Here is a 23,279-nt window from a genome sequence, read left to right as displayed (position 1 = left end):
GTAAACGTTTTCTCACACAAGAGGCAGCCAAATGTATTCTCTCTCCTGCACTACGTCCTGAATCACTGACAGGGTCTTGTTTATTCTCTGAGAGTTTGAACCTGGTTCTCTGGTCTCCTTCCAATCAGCATGTCTTCAGTGTCAGGTTCAGAAAGAGTTTTCAGTGTCAGGTTCAGAAGAGTCCTCCAGGGTTGTCCTCGGTCTCTGGTTGTAAATGTTTCTCTGGATCTGAGTTCCTGGCTGGTTCTGGTCCTCCACAGTCCTCTCCATCAGCTTCTGTTTCCAGGTGTTCAGTTGTTCTTTGATGAAGCTGAGAGAACTGAGGTTTCTCTTCATCATCTTCACTCTTCACAGGGACAGGAGTGAATGTGGACTTGGGTGATATCGGCCTCCTCCAGCCCTTGAAGCTGCTTCTCCCTCCTGACTGCTCCAGAGTTCCTCCTGTTCCCTCTTTAATGTGTGGGAGGGGCTCTGGGTCCTCCCGGTCCAGACTGGAGCTCCACTCCTGCTGTTCAGGGGGAACCTCTTCTTTAACCACCACCAGCTGCTGGACGTCTGCAGGAAACACATATTCAGAGAAACTGTAGAGTATTAGAATTTAAAATATTACCATGAGTAACACTTGATTAACTTTGCAGCCCTTATCCATTCCTCATTTTAAATGCTTTTCCAGATGCCCTGGAGTTTCAGGACAACAGGTGAGTTAGTACTCTAGCTGATCTAGAACGTAGTTTTACTGCCGCTTAGCAAGGCGTCGGCCGTTGACGGAGTGTGAGGCCTTAGCCTTACAGTTTGTGACCTGTCTGCAGAGTCGTTAGCTGAGAACTGGTGTTGGAGTTGCATCTTAATAAATTGAATATCATGGAAAAGGGAGTTTATATTAGTAATTCAATTTATAAAGTTTAAACTCATACATCACATAGATTCATCAGATACAAAGGGATTATTTCCAGCGTTTTAATCTTGATTGCGGTTTACAGCTAATGAAAACCAAAGTTCAGCATCTCAGAAAATGTGACATTGGTAATATAAGACCAATACAAAAACTGATTTTTTAATAATATAGAAGTGCTGGCCTTCTGGAAAGTATATAGTTAATGTTCCTGCTGTCAGTACTTGGTTGGACCTCCTTTAGCATGAATAACTGCATCAATGCGGCATGGCATGGAGACTATCAGTCTGTGGCACTGCTGAGGTGTGATGGAAGCCTAGGTTGCTTCACTAGCGGCTTTCAGCTCGTCTGCATCGTTGGGTCTCGTGTGCTTCATCTTCCTCTCAACAATACATAGAATCTCTACAATAATAATCTCCGAATTCTGACTTTTTCCCAACTTTTTGACTTTTTCTAAAATGCTGCAACATGACTGAGACTTTGTGTGTGCTCGGGGTGATTCACAACGTCCGATTGTTTCACATTGTAAATCGCGCTGAGCTCCGTGGAGGTGTGATTTCCTTGTTTAGCGATACACAGCAAAACACAGCCAAACTCACCCTGAGCACACACAAAGTCACAGCCGAAGTAAAAACAATAAGTGTGGCTTGATATTGAGAAGAAAAAGGTTGATAAACGCTGTGAGAATGGGTCTGCGGAGAGGATTTCGCCGCGATCCCAACTGTCTGTTATCAGCAGCAGCCCGGAGGAGAAATCAGCTGAGCTGCGTGTGTGTGTGTGAGGAAGTCCGTGGATTGGTCAATTTGGACCAATCAGCGCGGACTTAACGTAACGGCTCCGCAGACTTAACGTAACGGCTCCACGGATTGGTCCATTTCGTTCCGGGTTACAACATGACGTCATGATGTACCCGGAAGAATCAAATGGATGATGACGTTTCACCAACGAGGCGTTTTGGGGAGTTCTTCTCTGTGTTAGAGTTTTACTCGCTACAGGGTGTACTTTGAGGGTTTTGACTCTGCACACCGTTTGCATGCATAAAAACCTTCATAACACACAAGGGGACGGGTGATAACCGGAAAAGCATGACATGTCACCTTTAAGGCAGTTCTGAAGGCAAAAAGGGGGTCCAAGCCCTTCTAATCAAAAACTGTATAATTACTCCCGAAATATGAAAATGGTGTCAAATAGAGTGTCAGATGGCAGAGACAGCAATAAAGAGTTGGAGAGAGTGAATATAGAGAGTGAATATAGAGAGTTAGTAAAGAGGGAACAGACCTGCTCTGTGGATCTGAAGCTGAGGCTGTAAAACAGCGTCCAGTAGTTTCCGGTGTCTCTCGTTCTCCTGTTTTGAACGAGACAGTTCCTCCTCGTACTCTGCTATCGTTCTTTCAAACAAAACAAAGATGTCTTCAGCAGCCTCAGTGAGTCGCTGCTTCACCAACGAGAGCAGCAGAACACTCATGTTTACTAAATCACCACTTCCTGTTCAACACACTGTTTCTCTGAAGCTTCAGTCTCTGTTCAACACACTGTTTCTCTCTGAAGCTTCAGTCCCTGATGCTGTTTTGATTCCTCCAGCACCACGGGGGGTCCTGTGTGGATGGCAGCTCCTTCCTCAGCAGATCCAGTTCTCCAGAATTGTCCTAATCACAAGGAAAACAAGAGAAAGAAAAAAAAACAGGAGGGTAGCAAAATGATGATTGCAAAATGTAATGCAGCATTACAGACAAACCATCCCTAAAGGATTACTTAAAATTACGTACTGTTTTGGTTTTAAAAATGTCTATATATCCAAAACGTTTTTCTCAAAATATCCATCGAAATCAGTCGCATTGCCCCGAATACACATTTTGAGTTGTATACACTGTTGGAAAGAGGAGATTCCTAGCTTTCTAATGATATCATGATTGTTTTTGGACTCCAAATATTAAGCGAAATATGTCACATTATATAACGACTGTCACAGAGTCCTCATTTTGAGAAAAAAGCCTTTAAAGTTTCCTCTTCTCTGGAATCCATCGATCTGATTGATTATTAGCAAATGATCAAAATACTATGGAGGGAAGATATTTTCGTTTGGATTACTGGTCTGGGGGAAACTCGCGAGTGTGTGTGTTTGTGTATTTTTGTGTTTGTTTCCCGAGGAAAACACTCGGTGACGTCAAGTTACTCCGTTCTCCGCTTCTAATTATGCCGTTACAAGCTTGTTTATTTGAAATCAGATGAAAACAAACTGTAACGGACCCTGCCGTGTTATGATTACTATACGCCTTACATTCATCATTTCAGCGGAGGGAGGGGGCTGCGGAACAGCAGAGTGCGAGTGAGAGGTGCAATATTTTTGTATAATGCACGTTCTGCCTTCCTGTCATTAGGAGTTAGACATGTAATGGCTATAATAGATTAGAACCTTCATTCTCCTAAACTGCTGGACATTTCCCTAAAGCCAATACCTTTATATTTTCTACTCTTCACTTACTTGTCAGCATAGGTCGGCGTTGATGTACAGAGCCCACAAAATACCTTGTTCATATTGGCATCATATTGAAGCCAACTCCATCGATCAAGCCAGTGTGGCTGAAACTTTCTCTCACTCTTCTTCTCATACTCCCTGTCACTCTCTTTAACTCCTCCGGTGACATTCTTTTATTTGAAGATTGTATTTTTGCCCGCTTTGGCCGGTTACCGCTGGTATTAAAAACATTTTGGCGAATGGTCTTATTAGGTGGCGCTAAAGTCTGTAGTGAAGGAGCGCGCCTCCCCCTCACGGGAGCCTGCTCGCGCTGTGCTCCGCACCAAAAACAGCTGTTTGCTTACAACGACAACCGACTCATCACGAAACGCTATGTTGTAGCGTTAATAAACGAAACCATTTAACAAAATTGCTAGTCAAAATACCTATACCACAGGACCATTTCTTTTTTTTAAACCAATCTTTTTAGTGGTCCGAGCAGGCAAGTGGAAAGTACTTTATGCTGGCTCGGGGTCTAAATAGTGCTTCCAGGTCAGCGGGCCATTATAATGTCGAGCACCTGCATTGTAATTCACCATAAGCAATTGTTGACTGTAACGTCTATGCCAATTGCTTCTTTCATTTACAAAAACATTATTTCATTCATTTGGTGGTTACAGTGTTAAATATAACATAACAGAATAATATATATATTATTGTATTATAATTATTGATGTGCTCATCACCTTAATGTTGCAGCTGGTAAAGGAGGAGCTAATTGAATGACATGATATACTGCTGGGTAGCTTATGAAATTCACCATGGGATCAATAACGCTTTTATCTTAACCTATAATAATACATGATCAAATATGTCTTGATTATATTTTGTAGTGTTCTGAATCTTCTAGAAGTATGTCTTTAGCATCTGAATAGAGCATCACAATGTGTCTACAATGTGCCTCTCACACTCGACCACACCCCAAACTAATGGCACCACCACATTTCAGGGTTTTTTGTGTTATGAATGCTTAGTAAACAGTTTTAAGAAGCCGTGGTATTAAATCCAACTAACTGTGAATTTATTAAAAAAAAATTAAGGAACGTCCGGTGGCCCCCCGTTTTCGATGGACGAGAGTGAAAATGGAACGCACACGCTATTTGTTTTTTTATATCACGGTCTGTTCTTCTTCTCTGTCTTCCGTTGCCTCTCTTTGAATGACGAATACACACTACCGCCGCCTGCTGGTAAGGACAGTTATTGCCACTCACGCACTGAAGTCTTTGCGGTGTGTTCCCGTGCGACACATGGCCAAGACGCAGGAGAACACGGCGACGCAACAGCTGGCGTCGGCGAGTCCTCTGGTGACTGCTTGGTGTGTCAGGGCCTTTAGTGCATTAGCTGAAGGCCTTTTAAGTAGAAGCATCTGATCCTTCAGCCTCTTTCCTTTATCCTGCTTTACTCCAAGATCAGTGGAGCAATCTTTCCTCTTTTCTCTCCTCTGCAGGAGCTTTCGGTCATCAGCTGACATTTGTCTTTCCTCTTCATAGTTGTTTTCTGGAAAGTCGTTATATATAATATATTGTCTTTCACTAGGCTTCTCAAGGTGAACAATTGAGGTCCTGTTCACTACTGCCATAGGGTTTTCATCATCCGGATCTGTGGAAGCATTAGATGGACCATTAACTACCCATCTAATCCTAACAGTGTTTTCACTGCATATGGGCCATTTCCTTGGGTATTTATAACTTGCCATTGTTCCATAGCCTGAAGTCCCACGTCAGCATCTAATTCTCTTATTTGGATTTCCTGCAGATCAGGCCATTTCTTGAGGTCCGCCTGGGTAAGAATGTTTCTTTTGGTAACAGGGATTTTGTTCTGAGTGTAAACCTTGGCAAGTTTATATATTTGCCATCTTCCACATTGCCCACTTCTAGACCTGTTACCTCAAAACTCCTGACTGTTTTCTCTGTTGCCATTGTTTGAAGAAGGACTTCAGTTCTCCGTCCTCTAGCACCAAGCTGCCTCATGAGCCCCTCTGTGCAAAATGTGTCAGTACTACCAGGGTCCAGGAATGCATAGGTCAGTATACTTTTTATTTCCATGCAGAGTTTCACCTTCACTGGCACTATGGCAAGTATGCTGTCTTTACCAGCCCCAATTCCTTCACCTTCTCCTACTGAAACAAGAGCACTGCTGATGGATGTCTCATCAGGCCTTGCTCCCCCACTCTGCTGCTCTGCCTTATCATGTTTAAAGTTCTCAGTTTCAGGCTTTGAAGATCTTTTAATGTGCAGAATAGTTGGATGTTTGGCATGACAGATTTGACAAGTCATTATCCTGTTACAGTTCCTGCTCAAGTGCCCCACCTTCAGGCAGCCAAAGCATAGTCCCTTCTCTTTCAGAAACTCCATTTTAGCTTCATGAGATATTGAATGTATTTTATTGGCATTCAGCTAAAGGATGCATGCTGGTACAAAAGGTACATGAGGTGTCATTGTTAGGAGGAAATGTAGCTTTTAAGAGGGGATTTGTCTTCTTTGGGTTCTCTGCCAGGCTGTCTGACACTAGAGCCACTGTGGTTGCAAAACTGCTTCACTTATTTCGACTTAAATCAGCAGGAGTTGTAATGAAAGACTTTGTACTGTTAAGTTGATGATCGTGAATGTCACCAAAGAGAGGGTCTTGAAGTATTCTAGCTTGTCTTTCAATAAATACAACAAGGTCATGCAATCTTGCTCTTTGACGGCTCCGATCCAGAATGTCACAAGCTGCTGTTCTCCACTTCTCCCTTAGTTTGTAAGGTAGCTTTGAAAGAATGAGCCCTAGGTTGGATGGCAGGTCCAGCTCCTCCATGTCTGCAGATCCCTCATTGCATTACAGCAGCCTCTCAGAAAAAGTGCTTAACAGTGCAGTGACTTTCCATCCTCTGCCTTTATAGTGTTCCGGTTGAGAGCTTTTCCCATATATGCATTTGCTATCTCGAGTACATCTCCAAAAAAGCACATTTAGCCGTCTCTTAGCTTCAGCAAAGCCACTATTAGCATCCATGTGAAGGCAGCTTCTCACCAGTTCTCTGCAGGATCCCGAAGTATATTGTTCCAGGTAATATAATCGATCCTGGTTACTGGTGGTTTTCTCCTCAATGCCATGTTGAAATGCACTCATACATATTTGAAAATTCAGGGGATTGCCATCAAAATCTGGGATTTCTCTGCTGGGCAGTGATGCTTGTTTTTGTTGAAGTACAAATAATTAACAATATCATTTTGTCTCTGCATCACAGTCAAGAAATTGTTATTATACATTATTATTTGTCCCAGTAATTCCTGCATCTCTAGCTGTGTTGTTGAGAGCTTTGGTTTGTATTACCAATATTTTCTGGTGGTCTTGGTTGTTGGTATATAGAAGCCTTTGAAGTGGTGTTTTGGGAATAGGTCCAAACTCAGCAAAGGTAATTGGAGAAGGCTCTGCATCCATTGACATATCTGCTTTTACTCTGTAGCTTTTTAAATAGTCATTCATGCTATCATATTTTGCATGTGTTGGATTTTGTGAACCAGTCTCAAAGTGCTCCAGGGCTTTCATGTTTGCATCAGATTCAGCTTGGCTCACTTCCATTTCCATTCGTTCAGATTATTGAAGAAACCTGTGTTCCCAGTATCCAGCTATGAGTTTGCTTAAATATATGTGTGTGCTTAATTACTTTGTATCAAATAGTAGCAGTCTGTATAACAAGAAGTGTAAGTGGAGATGTGAGAGATGAGATATCCTTATTTGGACACCGCGTGGCAAACATCTGGAGGGCAGCAGAGTAAAATGTGTGTGCGTTCTGTCAAATAGTCCTATATATATATGTTTTCTGTAAAGTTATACTGTTTCTCGCATTGCTGTAGGACTGCTTAAGAGCAGAGGTAATGTTTTTCTTCGTTATTATAGATATTAAAGTAACTTACATGTACTACTTGTATTAGCCAACTATAAACAACTATATCTTAGACATATCTTAAAAATGCCAAGGGTGTGTGGATCTGTGTGTATTGAACTGATGGGGGAGGGGGCCGGAGAGAAGGAAGTCTACGCAAAATACCTCAAACTTAAGAGACTCTTATTTCTGGCTCGCGCTGATTCGTTGCGACAGGCCATCGTTTTTGTATCTCCCAATGGATGACCGCTATGGGAGGAGCATCCGGCACAACTCCTGCCGTTGGAATTATATGTATCCCTGTTGTGTCCTTGGTCCGGTCTCTTTTTCCTCCTGCTGCCAAGATAGTAAGATCTAACAGCACTCGGACCAGAGCGGGGGTACCCCTTTAAAGTGTATTGTTGTTTTTTGCCATTAAAACAGATTATTGTTTATCCTTTATCCTGGTGTTTCGAATTCCTTCTTTTATAATTTGACCAGCTCATCAAGGGACGCGCGGCGCCGAGGTGGGCTTCAGACCACCGTCCTCATTGCTCGAACAGGATCTAGCTTGCAGTTGAGCCTTTTCAATTTCAAATGCATGCTTTTCCTTTAATCCTGCTGCCCGGGCAAGGAGGGCAGCTCTTTCTGTGGCTATTTTGAGGTGGGTTGAGGAAGCAGAATAAGTTGTTGATCCTGCTTTTGAGCTCCTCCTGGCTGATGCATTGGAAACACTGTCATGGGGTTCAATCAGTATCTGAGGATCCATTCGAGAGCTTTTCCACATCCTTAAGGAAATTCGTGAATGCAGACATTTTTGGTTCATACCAATCCATTCGCTCAGTTTCCCTTATTTCCTCAGATAAAAGCATTTGAACAAGTCCATGACACTCCATAAATTCATTGCGTAACATCTTGAACGTTGCAACAGCTTTATCCACCTTTTCCAAATTTCCCTCTTGCACCAGTAATGCTTTAAATTCATTCATTCTGCGGGTGCATGCTCCAAGTTTTCCTATTCGAGAGTTTTAAATCTCTCCTCTGCCACGGAAACATTAGCTGGAGGATTATCAGGATCCATTGTTTCTTTTTCTTTAATTAATCTACATGAAATAAAGTCATTAATATTTCCAAGAACATAGTGTGACTCACAAAAATACCTAATAAGTGAGAGTTTAATCTAATTTATATTATTATTAAGCTTAACATTCAGACAATAATAACAAAAGGAAGATGGCTCTAACACTCTAGATCTGAGTTCCTGGCTGGTTCTGGTCCTCCACAGACCTTTCCATCAGCTTCTGTTTCCAGGTGTGCTACTGAGCTGCTGGCTGGAGGCTCTGCCTCTCTGATCTCCTCAGTTTGAGTTTGATGAAGCTGTGAGGACTGACGACCAACACACTTATGGAATTTGATGTGATGACTCCGGTTGAATCTTTTGTCACAAACACTGCAGCTGTATGGTTTCTCTCCTGTGTGGACTCTCATGTGTTTCTTTAAATCTCCTCTCTCTGCAAAAGATTTCTTACAAATTGAGCAGATGAATGGTTTCTCTCCTGTGTGGATTCTCATGTGTTTCCTTAAATATCCTCTCTGTGCAAAAGATTTCTTACAAATTGAGCAGATGAATGGTTTATCTCCTGTGTGGATTCTCACGTGTTTCTTTAAATCTCCTTTCTCTGCAAAATATTTCTTACAAATTGAGCAGATGAATGGTTTCTCTCCTGTGTGGACTCTCATGTGTTTGTTTAAATCTCCTTTCTCTGCAAAAGATTTCTTACAAATTGAGCAGCTGAATGGTTTCTCTCCTGTGTGGATTCTCATGTGTTTCTTTAAATATCCTCTCTGTGGAAAAGATTTCTTACAAATTGAGCAGATGAATGGTTTCTCTCCTGTGTGGATTCTCATGTGTTTGTTTAAATTTCCTCTCTGTGCAAAAGATATCTTACAAACTGAGCAGCCAAATGTTTTCTCTCCTGTGTGGTTTCTCATGTGCCGATTTAAATTTCCTCTGTGTGTAAACGTTTTCTCACACAAAGAGCAGCCAAATGTATTCTCTCCTGCACTACGTCCTGAATCACTGACAGGGTCTTGTTTATTTCTCTGAGAGTTTGAACCTGGTTCTCTGGTCTCCTTCCAATCAGCACTGTCTTCAGTGTCAGGTTCAGAAGAGTTTTCAGTGTCAGGTTCAGAAGAGTCTCCAGGGTTGTCCTCGGTCTCTGGTTGTAAATGTTTCTCTGGATCTGAGTTCCTGGCTGGTTCTGGTCCTCCACAGTCCTCTCCATCAGCTTCTGTTTCCAGGTGTTCAGTTTGTCTTTGATGAAGCTGAGAGAACTGAGGTTTCTCTTCATCATCTTCACTCTTCACAGGGACAGGAGTGAATGTGGACTTGGTGATATCGGCCTCCTCCAGCCCTTGAAGCTGCTCTCCCTCCTGACTGCTCCAGAGTTCCTCCTGTTCCTCTTTAATGTGTGGGAGGGGCTCTGGGTCCTCCCGGTCCAGACTGGAGCTCCACTCCTGCTGTTCAGGGGGAACCTCTTCTTTAACCACCACCAGCTGCTGGACGTCTGCAGGAAACACATATTCAGAGAAACTGTAGAGTATTAGAATTTAAAATATTACCATGAGTAACACTTGATTAACTTTGCAGCCCTTATCCATTCCTCATTTTAAATGCTTTTCCAGATGCCCTGGAGTTTCAGGACAACAGGTGAGTTAGTACTCTAGCTGATCTAGAACGTAGTTTTACTGCCGCTTAGCAAGGCGTCGGCCGTTGACGGAGTGTGAGGCCTTAGCCTTACAGTTTGTGACCTGTCTGCAGAGTCGTTAGCTGAGAACTGGTGTTGGAGTTGCATCTTAATAAATTGAATATCATGGAAAAGGGAGTTTATATTAGTAATTCAATTTATAAAGTTTAAACTCATACATCACATAGATTCATCAGATACAAAGGGATTATTTCCAGCGTTTTAATCTTGATTGCGGTTTACAGCTAATGAAAACCAAAGTTCAGCATCTCAGAAAATGTGACATTGGTAATATAAGACCAATACAAAAACTGATTTTTTAATAATATAGAAGTGCTGGCCTTCTGGAAAGTATATAGTTAATGTTCCTGCTGTCAGTACTTGGTTGGACCTCCTTTAGCATGAATAACTGCATCAATGCGGCATGGCATGGAGACTATCAGTCTGTGGCACTGCTGAGGTGTGATGGAAGCCTAGGTTGCTTCACTAGCGGCTTTCAGCTCGTCTGCATCGTTGGGTCTCGTGTGCTTCATCTTCCTCTCAACAATACATAGAATCTCTACAATAATAATCTCCGAATTCTGACTTTTTCCCAACTTTTTGACTTTTTCTAAAATGCTGCAACATGACTGAGACTTTGTGTGTGCTCGGGGTGATTCACAACGTCCGATTGTTTCACATTGTAAATCGCGCTGAGCTCCGTGGAGGTGTGATTTCCTTGTTTAGCGATACACAGCAAAACACAGCCAAACTCACCCTGAGCACACACAAAGTCACAGCCGAAGTAAAAACAATAAGTGTGGCTTGATATTGAGAAGAAAAAGGTTGATAAACGCTGTGAGAATGGGTCTGCGGAGAGGATTTCGCTGCGATCCCAACTGTCTGTTATCAGCAGCAGCCCGGAGGAGACATCAGCTGAGCTGCGTGTGTGTGTGTGAGGAAGTCCGTGGATTGGTCAATTTGGACCAATCAGCGCAGACTTAACGTAACGGCTCCGCAGACTTAACGTAACGGCTCCACGGATTGGTCCATTTCGTTCCGGTTACAACATGACGTCATGATGTACCCGGAAGAATCAAATGGATGATGACGTTTCACCAACGAGGCGTTTTGGGGAGTTCTTCTCTGTGTTAGAGTTTTACTCGCTACAGGGTGTACTTTGAGGGTTTTGACTCTGCACACCGTTTGCATGCATAAAAACCTTCATAACACACAAGGGGACGGGTGATAACCGGAAAAGCATGACATGTCACCTTTAAGGCAGTTCTGAAGGCAAAAAGGGGGTCCAAGCCCTTCTAATCAAAAACTGTATAATTACTCCCGAAATATGAAAATGGTGTCAAATAGAGTGTCAGATGGCAGAGACAGCAATAAAGAGTTGGAGAGAGTGAATATAGAGAGTGAATATAGAGAGTTAGTAAAGAGGGAACAGACCTGCTCTGTGGATCTGAAGCTGAGGCTGTAAAACAGCGTCCAGTAGTTTCCGGTGTCTCTCGTTCTCCTGTTTTGAACGAGACAGTTCCTCCTCGTACTCTGCTATCGTTCTTTCAAACAGAACAAAGATGTCTTCAGCAGCCTCAGTGAGTCGCTGCTTCACCAACGAGAGCAGCAGAACACTCATGTTTACTAAATCACCACTTCCTGTTCAACACACTGTTTCTCTGAAGCTTCAGTCTCTGTTCAACACACTGTTTCTCTCTGAAGCTTCAGTCCCTGATGCTGTTTTGATTCCTCCAGCACCACGGGGGGTCCTGTGTGGATGGCAGCTCCTTCCTCAGCAGATCCAGTTCTCCAGAATTGTCCTAATCACAAGGAAAACAAGAGAAAGAAAAAATAAACACAGGGTAGCAAAATGATGATTGCAAAATGTAATGCAGCATTACAGACAAACCATCCCTAAAGGATTACTTAAAATTACGTACTGTTTTGGTTTTAAAAATGTCTATATATCCAAAACGTTTTTCTCAAAATATCCATCGAAATCAGTCGCATTGCCCCGAATACACATTTTGAGTTGTATACACTGTTGGAAAGAGGAGATTCCTAGCTTTCTAATGATATCATGATTGTTTTTGGACTCCAAATATTAAGCGAAATATGTCACATTATATAACGACTGTCACAGAGTCCTCATTTTGAGAAAAAAGCCTTTAAAGTTTCCTCTTCTCTGGAATCCATCGATCTGATTGATTATTAGCAAATGATCAAAATACTATGGAGGGAAGATATTTTCGTTTGGATTACTGGTCTGGGGGAAACTCGCGAGTGTGTGTGTGTGTTTGTGTATTTTTGTGTTTGTTTCCCGAGGAAAACACTCGGTGACGTCAAGTTACTCCGTTCTCCGCTTCTAATTATGCCGTTACAAGCTTGTTTATTTGAAATCAGATGAAAACAAACTGTAACGGACCCTGCCGTGTTATGATTACTATACGCCTTACATTCATCATTTCAGCGGAGGGAGGGGGAGCTGCGGAACAGCAGAGTGCGAGTGAGAGGTGCAATATTATTTGTATAATGCACGTTCTGCCTTCCTGTCATTAGGAGTTAGACATGTAATGGCTATAATAGATTAGAACCTTCATTCTCCTAAACTGCTGGGACATTTCCCTAAAGCCAATACCTTTATATTTTCTACTCTTCACTTACTTGTCAGCATAGGTCGGCGTTGATGTACAGAGCCCACAAAATACCTTGTTCATATTGGCATCATATTGAAGCCAACTCCATCGATCAAGCCAGTGTGGCTGAAACTTTCTCTCACTCTTCTTCTCATACTCCCTGTCACTCTCTTTTAACTCCTCCGGTGACATTCTTTTATTTGAAGATTGTATTTTTGCCCGACGCTTGGCCGGTTACCGCTGGTATTAAAAACATTTTGGCGAATGGTCTTATTAGGTGGCGCTAAAGTCTGTAGTGAAGGAGCGCGCCTCCCCCTCACGGGAGCCTGCTCGCGCTGTGCTCCGCACCAAAAACAGCTGTTTGCTTACAACGACAACCGACTCACGAAACGCTATGTTGTAGCGTTAATAAACGAAACCATTTAACAAAATTGCTAGTCAAAATACCTATACCACAGGACCATTTCTTTTTTTTAAACCAATCTTTTTAGTGGTCCGAGCAGGCAAGTGGAAAGTACTTTATGCTGGCTCGGGGGTCTAAATAGTGCTTCCAGGTCAGCGGGCCATTTATAATGTCGAGCCCTGCATTGTAATTCACCATAAGCAATTGTTGACTGTAACGTCTATGCCAACCAACTGTAATTTGTAATGTATTTTACCATACTTTAACCAACCACAGCTGCCCAAATGTTAACGTAAATGTCAAGTTTTCTTTTTACAGTGTACTTATATCTGTACATTTATTTTCAGCTTGCTTGAAGAAGTGGCTTCAACACACAGAGACGCAGGCCAGATTGGGAAAGGCTGGACGCTACACAACGGGAAACATTATGGACATGAACAAGGAAAAAAAAAAACACTTTTGTAGAGCATTCGCATTTGGTCTCTTTTGTTCTTCTACCGGATGTAAGGATCTACAGGTTCGAGTAGTGTTGTGATAACTGCCATGTGGATGTAATGTTGCTCCGTCACTATTAAGGTTATTAAACCAAGTTAACTCTAAACATGAGTCGTTTATGAGAACATCAAACATGGTGTCAGTAGTCAAGTCTCCGGAGTTTTTTTCCGGCGGATTTTTCACGTCTGGATGACGAGGACAACTAAGCCTGCTCCACCACGACGCCTGCAGCTAAGCTAACATGGCGGATGGATTCCGGAGACCCGAACCACTCGTCTTTGACGGTAACATCGCAGAGAACTGGCGAGTATTCGAACAGGAATACGACATTTTCATCGCGGCGGCACACTATGACAAGCCAGCACACACACTATGACAAGCCAGCACGCACACTATGACAAGCCAGCACACACACTATGACAAGCCAGCACACACACTATGACAAGCCAGCACGCACACTATGACAAGCCAGCACGCACACTATGACAAGCCAGCACGCACACTATGACAAGCCAGCACGCACACTATGACAAGCCAGCACACACACTATGACAAGCCAGCACACACACGAGCCTACATTCTCCTCAATATAGCGGGACCAGAGGCCATCGAGCGCGAGAGGTCTTTCGTCTATGCGGCTGAAGTGAGGGGTCCTGGCGAGGATGCGCCCATCATCACTCATGCCGAGTCTAAAGAAGACCCGGAGTGTCTGAAAAGAAAATGTAGGGAGATGTGTAACCCTCAAACAAATGTCACGACTATGGAAAGACACAAGTTCAATACAAGGAATCAAAAAGTTGGTGAGTCAATTGAATCGTATGTCAGTGCTTTAAAGATCAAGACAAAGAGCTGCAAATGTGGGAATCTCTATGAAGAACTAACCAGAGATGGACTGGTCTGTGGTATCAGTGATGACGACTTAAGGAAAGTGCTCCTGAGAGACTGTGATTTAACACTAATCAAGGCTGTTAACATATGTCAGATCCATGAGATGACTGAAGAGCACAATAAAACGCTAGCTATGCCACAGCACTCTGCCACACATGTGGATTCAGTTCAGACTTACCAGAGAGGAACACGAAAATACGACAACAAAAGGAAACCTCAGGCAAATGGAGCTAGCTCTATTTCCAACTGTGGAGGTAGTCATGCAGCGAAGAGGGACAACTGTCCAGCACATGGTCAACAGTGTCATACCTGCAACAAGTGGAATCATTTCAAGAAGTGTTGCAAGTCCATACAACAAGCATATAACAAGCAAGGGCCCAGGAGGATAGTTCATCAACTAGAACCTGATCAAGCTGATGCACTACAGAGGAAACATTCTATGTTGACGGCGTAACACTGCAAGTAAGTGTTGATGCAACTGATGCACAGATAAAAAAAAAACATGAGGCTTTTGTCACAGTGCAAATCAATGACAATGTAGTTGAGATGAAAGTAGACACTGGTGCGAAGTGCAATGTTCTGTCAAAAATGTCATTCAATGTGATAAAAGGAGATGAACAAATACAGACGTGTTTTTAATCCACTAATCTTGTTGCATATGGTGGAAGCAAAATCAAAACTGCGGGCGTAGTCAGACTGCAGTGCCACCTAGTGGGAAAAGTCCACACACTGCCATTCTACATTGTGGAAGAGGATGTCCTGCCACTGCTTGGGCTACGAGCGTGCAGACGGATGGGACTAGTTTCATTCAGTGAAGCAGCTCATCAATTAAGCCCCACTGACGAGGATCTTTCAGAATACAGCGATCTCTTCTCTGATGAGCTTGGAAAGCTACCTGTGACGTACTCCATGACTCTCGACCCAGATGTCAAACCAGTCGTTCGTCCTGCACATCGCATACCTGTGGCTATGGAAGACAGAGTCAAAGCTGAACTCGACAAGATGCAGGAACTGGGCGTCATCATTCCTGTCTCAGAGCCCACTGATTGGGTGTCCTCTATGGGAGCCACTAGCAAAAAGGACAAACAAGAAATCAGGATATGCATCAATCCAAGAGACTTGAACACGGCTCTGAAAAGACCACACCATCCTATGCGTACTGTGGAAGAAGTCGCCACACACATGTCAAAAGCAACTATGTTTTCTGTATTAGATGCAAAGAGATCTTTTTGGCAGATTCCACTCGACCATAAGTCTTCCATGCTAACCACTTTCAGCTCCCCTTCTGGTCGTTACAGATTTCTAAGAATGCCATTTGGAATCAATTCTGCCAGCGAGGTGTTCCAGCGCTCCATGGAACAGATTTTCGACGGATACCCCTGTGAAATAATCGTTGATGATATCATTATTGCAGGTAAAGATGTTGCAGAGCACGATGCCAACCTGAGAAAAGTGCTCAACAGGGTCAGGGAGGTAAACTTAAGGCTTGACCCCCTCAAGTGCAAGTTCAGGCTAAGCCAAGTCGGCCATGTTTTCACCAGTGAGGGACTCAAAGCAGATCCTTCCAAAACAAGTGCTATTAGTGAGATGCCAGTGCCAGCAGCCAGCTCCACTACGGCAGCTCACACATAAAGACACAGAATGGACATGGCACGAACAGCAGCAGAACGCTTTTGAAGATTCAAAGAAACGCATGTCTTGCCCACCGGTGTTGCTGTACTACGACGTTGACAAGCCAGTGACACTTGCCTGTGACGCTTCACAGTACGGACTCGGTGCAGCGTGTTTGCAGGAAGGAGAACCTGGAGCGTATGCTTCGCGTACACTAACTGAAACAGAGACCAGATATGCTCAAATTGAAAAAGAGTTGTTGGCAGTGGTCTTTGCATGTTCAAAATGCAATGACTATATCTATGGTAAACCAGTCACTATTGAATCAGACCACCAGCCCCTCGTCACCATACCACACAGCCCATACACACAGCACCTGCACGACCACAAAGAATGATGCTACGACTACAAAAGTACGACATCACTCTTGTGCAAATGGTACAAATGTTCCTGGCTGACACTTTGTCGCGAGCTCCCCGCAGCTCCACAGTTCAGCAAGCTGAAGAAGAGGACAACTTCGACGTGATGACTGTTAACTACATATCTTCTTCTCGCTTAGAAGAGTTAGAGAGGCACACCGCTGAAGACATGACTCTGCAAACACTCAGCACCACTATCAGACACGGGTGGCCCGCTAAACAGCATAATCTTCCACGTGCCATTAGACCGTACTTTCCTTTCAGAGACGAACTGATTGTTGAAAATCGAGTCATAATGAAGGGTCACAAAGCAGTTATTCCTCTGTCACTACAGAAAGAATACATCAGCATCATGCACAGAGGACGTCCTGGTGAAGAAGCTACAAAGCGGAGAGCACGTGGCATTGGTTTCTGGCCAACTATAACAGACAACATTCACACAGAAATACAGTCATGCTCAGTGTGCAACAGCACACAACCACACCAGCAGAAAGAACCACTCCATCTGCATCCAGTTCCAGACCTGCCAACTGCAGCAACTGACATCTTTGAGTGGCACAATCAGCAGTACTTAGTGCTAGTGGACTCATATTCAGGCTGGTATGAGATAGACATGCTTTGTGACATCACTGCAGGAGCAGTCATTGCAAAGCTGAAAAGACACTCCTCAGTTCGTGGAGCACCTCACGCCCTCATGTCAGACAATGGGAGGCAGTTTACTCGCCAGCGCTTTGAAGACTTTGCTTCACAGTGGGACTTCACTCATATTACCAGCAGCCCTGAGTATCCCCAGTCCAACGGGCTAGCTGAACGAGCTGTGCGCAGTGCTGAGCAGCTCATGGAGAAATCTCATAGAGATGGAACTGATGTTTTTCTCAACCTATTAAACATCAGGAATGTACCACGTGACGCAACATTAGGATCTCCTGCACAGAGACTGATGTCGAGACAAACACGTACAACACTCCCAGTCTCGGTGAAGCTGCTTGAGCCACACATGCGTCATCCACAAGAGGTAAACGTCCAGCTTCTAAACAAGAGGCTGTATCAAAAACAGTGCTATGATAAGTCAAGCCGACCTCTACAACCTTTGATGGAAGGACAGGTTGTTAGGATGCAGACCCCACAAGGTTACAACAGGACTGGAATGATTCAAGAGATTTGCAAGGAACCCCGGTCATACGTCGTCCACTCAGACGGGAAGCTGTACAGAAGGAATCGTAGGCACATTCTGCCTGTAGCTGAGCCCGTCCCGTCACACACCTCCACAAGCGACACTGATCAGGACACAGGACTTGAGTTCACAGATTGTAACACGCAGGAATCACTGAAACGTGAACACATGAGGGCTGATGTTCCCACAGCTAAACTGCTGTCAGGTAGTGATGTTACGTATTGCGCCGAGGCTTCGGAGCGTGTGTCGAGTAATCCCCGAAGCTTTTTGTGAAGCATGTATCGAGGCTTGTATCGTTTTGGGCCAGTGACGTCATCGATGACAAACGAAGCCTCGCTGCCTGTCGATACCACGTGACTGCTTCAGGAAGCGATTCAGATCGGTTGAATCGTTGAACCACAACGCTCATAATACCCATGGATCTATAATAAGAACCATATTACCCCTCCTGTACCCGGGCCCGGTGACAGGATGGAATCAAGAGAGCTCAGACCCTCACTCATATAGAGGTCGGAACATGTCATAAGTATAAATAGATACAAGCATAAATAAATGTAGGAATAAAAACATCAATAAAAATATCAATAAATACAGGAATAAATATGGTCCAGTGTTGTCAGGCAGATTCAGCGTGTGTGCTGTGGCTCAGCCTGAAAGCAGTTGACTCCTGACCGCAGGGTTCCCTGGTTCAATGACTGAACAATACGTATTTGTTGTTGTTTATAAAAGCTACAGCTAAATGAGATAATGTAGTTAATAAATGTATTCTTTGATATGGTTTAGCCTTTCTCCGGCTACAACATGGTTAAGTTTACGAATATTATTAAGGAATACAAATCCCTCTTTGCAAAGTTTACCAGCCTCCTTAGGATTTTCAATCACAATCATTAAACTGGAATAAATACAATATTGTCAACATGGAAATATGATTTAATGTTCGTTGTTTCGAGTTATTCTAAGGCTTTACTCATTGGGAACTCGGTATGAGATAGAGCACACTGTTGAGATGTCCAATCTGCCTGTTGTACACACTTTGACCAGCAGGGGGTTTGTGTTCAGATGAAGCCTCATGAGATGAACCCTTTTGCAAACCAATTGGCTGGAAAGCTTCAAAGCTTCATAAGGCTTCATCTCGCCATCACTAATGTAGAGTATTCACATTTGGTCTCTTTTGTCCTTCTGCAGACACCGTACCGGATGTAGGGATCTACAGGCGGGATTCGAGTAGTGTTGTGATAACTGCCATGTGGATTGTTAGAAATTAAAATCAATGTTTTGATGGTATAATATAGCTTAAACATACCGTCAGTTTAAATGCTGTTTTATACTGAAAAACCAGAAGTTCTTGTGCACAACCAGTTGTTAAGCTTTTATTCTGAAAATCCTTCATCTCCGGTTAGCATTTAGCATTATGGCTAATATACCATTTACTATAGAGGTGAATTTAGTAGCGATATGACACGGAGTGTTGCACACCGAATACCTACTGATTTCAACACTATAACTATAGACGGCGAGATATTATTATTGCTGAATATTAAATGAAGGTACCGTTTATTTGAATACGTTATTGTTTACAGATGTGGGTAGCATGTGACAACATCCGGAACGACTGGAAACCAAACTGCCGTGAAGTATTTCCTGTATTTTTTGGAGTATTGATTACAGCGTTTAGAATGTGTTAAAGGAAAAGTAATGAAAGAGTTAAGGAGGAGAAAAGGCGTGTTTCGATATATATTGAATGTACAATGTCTGTATCCTCTGATATGCGGAACAACGGACATTAAATACGTGGAGGGCCGGCCCCCAGCAGCGCCGACCGGTGTTCCGGTTGAACTGGTTCCCCGATCAACTGGTTGACAGATGTGGAGGCGTGGCCTTCGACTGAAATACACATTTCGATCGCTTCTTCTGTCGTTTACATGAATCTGTTGGTATATTTGGCTGGATAGGAACACTTTGATGCACATTCAGTACCAGTGTGTGAGGCTGTGGTTACGATGGCGATATCCGGACGCGAACAGCGAGGACTACAAAAAGAAAAACGAGTTGACATGGGCATGTCTGTTCAAAACATTGCGAGCTCCAATAAATCATTTAAACCAGCTATTGTTGTCAGACTTATTACTGAATATCGTTCTTAATGTGATACCAAGTCCATCTGAGACCTGTGTACACCTTCAGACAGCCTCCAGGGAAGCACACGTTGTTTACTCAGAGTTTGAAAGCAGCGTGGAGAAGTCTTCAGCTGTGTTAAACTGTGATCCTCTCAGGTAAACTGTGATTCGCTCAGGTAAACTGTGATTCGCCCATGGGAAAATGGGATCCGCCCAGATTAAACTGTGTTACATCTTCTGTGGCTATCTACCAGCGATCATGTTTAATATGAAAGACACACACATCCCTTATAGAAACGCCATTCTGCAGCACTCATCCAGATCACATGTGACTGTTAACTCGTTTTGCAAAGATAGCAGCAGAAATGTCATTGCTGCATGTGCAGGGATATTTAGACTTTAAAATGCTGATGGGTCATTCATCTTGGTCTCGGCAAACAATATTAGGAATCCTCTATTCCAACTACATAATATTCAGTGTCCATCGACATGAAAATAAAAAAAGTTCATGCTGGACTCAAACCCGAGTCCCAACAGCGAAAGTCACTCCAGCCCTGCACGTTATGAGGGCGCAACGGATCAACACGATACTTCCCAGAGAATCAAAAATAAAATAACAGTGTTCAAAACACTCACGTCAATTACATTATATGACATTGAATTTACCTGACACGTTTATCTAAAGCGACTTACAATAAGTGCATAAGACCAAGAAGATACAACCTTGAAGAAAACAGAATCATAAAGTACATCAGGTTTCATAGAGCCAACACATTTAAAGTGCTACTCAACTGGCTTTAGATAAGCCAGTCCTTTATTAGTATATAAGTGCTTTGTTAATAATTCTAACGTCAATAAATCCTTTACAAACTATTCGTGTTGTCAGTCTTACATTTGTATCATATATCGTTATTAATATGATGTCGATTTGATACCCGTTTATACTTGTATAAACTAGGATATCTGATCTCGGTGGGTCTTAATGAGGCTTGATACAGACCTCAGTCAGTATACTATATTATAATATGTATATTATGGCTTAAAGTGTACATACATTCGCTCACATTATAAATGATGGTCGGGTTGCATTTTTCTGGAACTTTTTAACAAGGTTAATCTAAAATGTTGTAGTGTGGTGGTTCGATATGTCGTGTTGATCCGTTGCGCCCTCATAACGTGCAGGGCTGGAGTGACTTTCGCTGTTGGGACTCGGGTTTGAGTCCAGCATGAACTTTTTTTATTTTCATGTCGATGGACACTGAATATTATGTAGTTGGAATAGAGGATTCCTAATATTGTTTGCCGAGACCAAGATGAATGACCCATCAGCATTTTAAAGTCTAAATATCCCTGCACATGCAGCAATGACATTTCTGCTGCTATCTTTGCAAAACGAGTTAACAGTCACATGTGATCTGGATGAGTGCTGCAGAATGGCGTTTTTATAAGGGATGTATGTGTGTGTCTTTCATATTAAACATGATCGCTGGTAGATAGCCACAGAAGATGTAACACAGTTTAAACTGGGCGGATCCCATTTTCCCTGAGAGGATCACAGTTTATCACAGCTGAACACTTCTCCACGCTGCTTTCAAACGTGTGCTTCACCTGGAGGCTGTCTGAAGGTGTACACATGTCTCAGGTGGGCTTGGCATCACACTAGGAACGATATTCAGTAATAAGTCTGCCAACAATAGCTGGTTTAAATGATTTATTGAAGCTCGCAATGTTTTGAACAGACATGCCCATGTCAACTCGTTTTTCTTTTTGGACTCGCTGTTCGCGTCCGGATATCGCCATCGTAACCACAACCTCACACACTGGTACTGAATGTGCATCAAAGTGTTCCTATCCAGCCAAATATACCAACAGATTCATGTAAACGACAAAAGAAGCGATCGAAATGTGTATTTCAGTCGAAGGCCACGCCTCCACATCTGTCAACCAGTTGATCGGGGAACCAGTTAAACCGGAACACCGGCACACAGGGAGGAGCTCGCCCTCTTCCCTTCGCTCACGAGAGCGACTGACTGAACAATATTCTGCTTGTAAACATACCCGCCCCTTTATTTTTAATGAAAGTATACATTTGAACCTTCTCAGATACTCAATTAGTCTCCTTTTTTTAAAGCTTCTCTCCTGGACGCGAGAATAACGACCACTGTTATCAATGTAATGTTGCTCCGTCACTATTAAGGTTATTAAACCAAGTTCTATGATGAACATGACTCGTTTATGAGAACATCAAACAACTTTGTTTGTTGCCTTTTTCTTATCATATTGTTACTGTTTTTGTTACCATTTAAATATTGAATTCTATTTATTACTTTTATTTTAAATGCACCTGTTTTAGATAATATATTTATTTTGATGTGTTGGTTGATTTGCAGGTTAGTTGTTATTTGTATAATTATTGTATTGTTACTGTGTATTTTATTATATTAACTAGCTATTTATTGCTATTTATTAAATTAAAATACTGTTATGAACACTATACAATGTCTTTATTTTGGTAGATACTAGAATACATTACACAATGAATCTTTGTAATATATTTATGTACCCAACCCTTTTTTTTGCTGGCAAGGGTGGCTGGTTTGGCTGGTTTGGCTGGTGCACCAACTAAACCAGCTAAACCAGTTCTTTCAGCAGGGTCGTTCCCGTTTTTAGCGATGTCGGTACGGAGGAAAAGAGAGAAAGTTTTATTTTCTGACACTTTGTGAGTCTTCTTACACACCGGGGACTCACATGTATGTATTAAGACAATAAATTAAACCCAATACTCACATTTATCAGTTATTAAAGTAAGTTAAACCAGATACTGTGGTGACCACTGTATTGCATAATTTAATCTCGGAACTGTGGGGTAGGGGCATTGTTTCCGCACGGACATATGTGTTGCTACCTATATATGTTGTGTGCCCTCCTGGCTCTTTCTCTTGTCGTCCCGGGCTGCGACCCGACAATATCTGCATTTCTGCTGCTCATTAAAGCCAGCTTTGTACCTCCATTGCACCGCCTCCGACTCCCTATCTCACGGCACTACAATACTCACATTTATCAGATATTAAAGTAAGTTAAACCCGATACTCACATCTATCAGTTACTGCTGACGTGCTGCTTTCTCTCTGAGACCGGACCGACATTTTGTTTGTTTCCTCGTCACCGGCGCGCATTGCATCCTGGGATACGGTGGGCTGCGAGGAAGAGGACTCTTCAAATCCGGGAAAAGAAGAAGGACCCCGCCCCTCCCCCCTCTCTTCTGTCTGTCCGCAGAATCAGAAGTCCTTTATTGGTCCCACAGAGGGACATTAACATGGTTACAGCAACAGTGGAGATAGATGCTGCTCCCAGACCGTAGTGGAGGAATACAGGGGAGGACTCTCTGCAGTCTTCCCGGACTGAAGCACCAGGCTTCGGCTTCAATAACCCACTCTGAAATGAGGCAGACAGGCAGGCTGTTCCTTGGGAGGCCGCTGTGTTTCCTCAGGACTTTGTTATACAGCTAACTGGAGACAGACTGATCACTGCTGCTACTCCCGCTCTCTTCCGGACA

At 43.0% G+C, this 23,279-nt stretch overlaps 1 protein-coding gene across 1 annotated transcript; it reads right to left on the bottom strand.

Moving 5' to 3' along the window:
• Window positions 1-8,465: 8,465 nt before the first annotated feature.
• Window positions 8,466-23,279, bottom strand: LOC117441584 (zinc finger protein 271-like). The gene is made up of 3 exons (XM_034077651.2): window positions 22,818-23,279; window positions 11,433-11,800; window positions 8,466-9,818 (listed from the first exon to the last, which is right to left on the bottom strand). Exons 2-3 carry the CDS (start codon window positions 11,617-11,619, stop codon window positions 8,491-8,493), a joined length of 1,515 nt encoding a protein of 504 aa, XP_033933542.1. The 5' UTR covers window positions 11,620-11,800; window positions 22,818-23,279; the 3' UTR covers window positions 8,466-8,490.

The sequence above is a fragment of the Pseudochaenichthys georgianus genome, unplaced genomic scaffold (genome assembly GCF_902827115.2).
Source record: "Pseudochaenichthys georgianus unplaced genomic scaffold, fPseGeo1.2 scaffold_180_arrow_ctg1, whole genome shotgun sequence".
Classification (NCBI taxonomy): domain Eukaryota; kingdom Metazoa; phylum Chordata; class Actinopteri; order Perciformes; family Channichthyidae; genus Pseudochaenichthys; species Pseudochaenichthys georgianus.
This window is presented reverse-complemented; position numbering and strand designations above follow the sequence as displayed.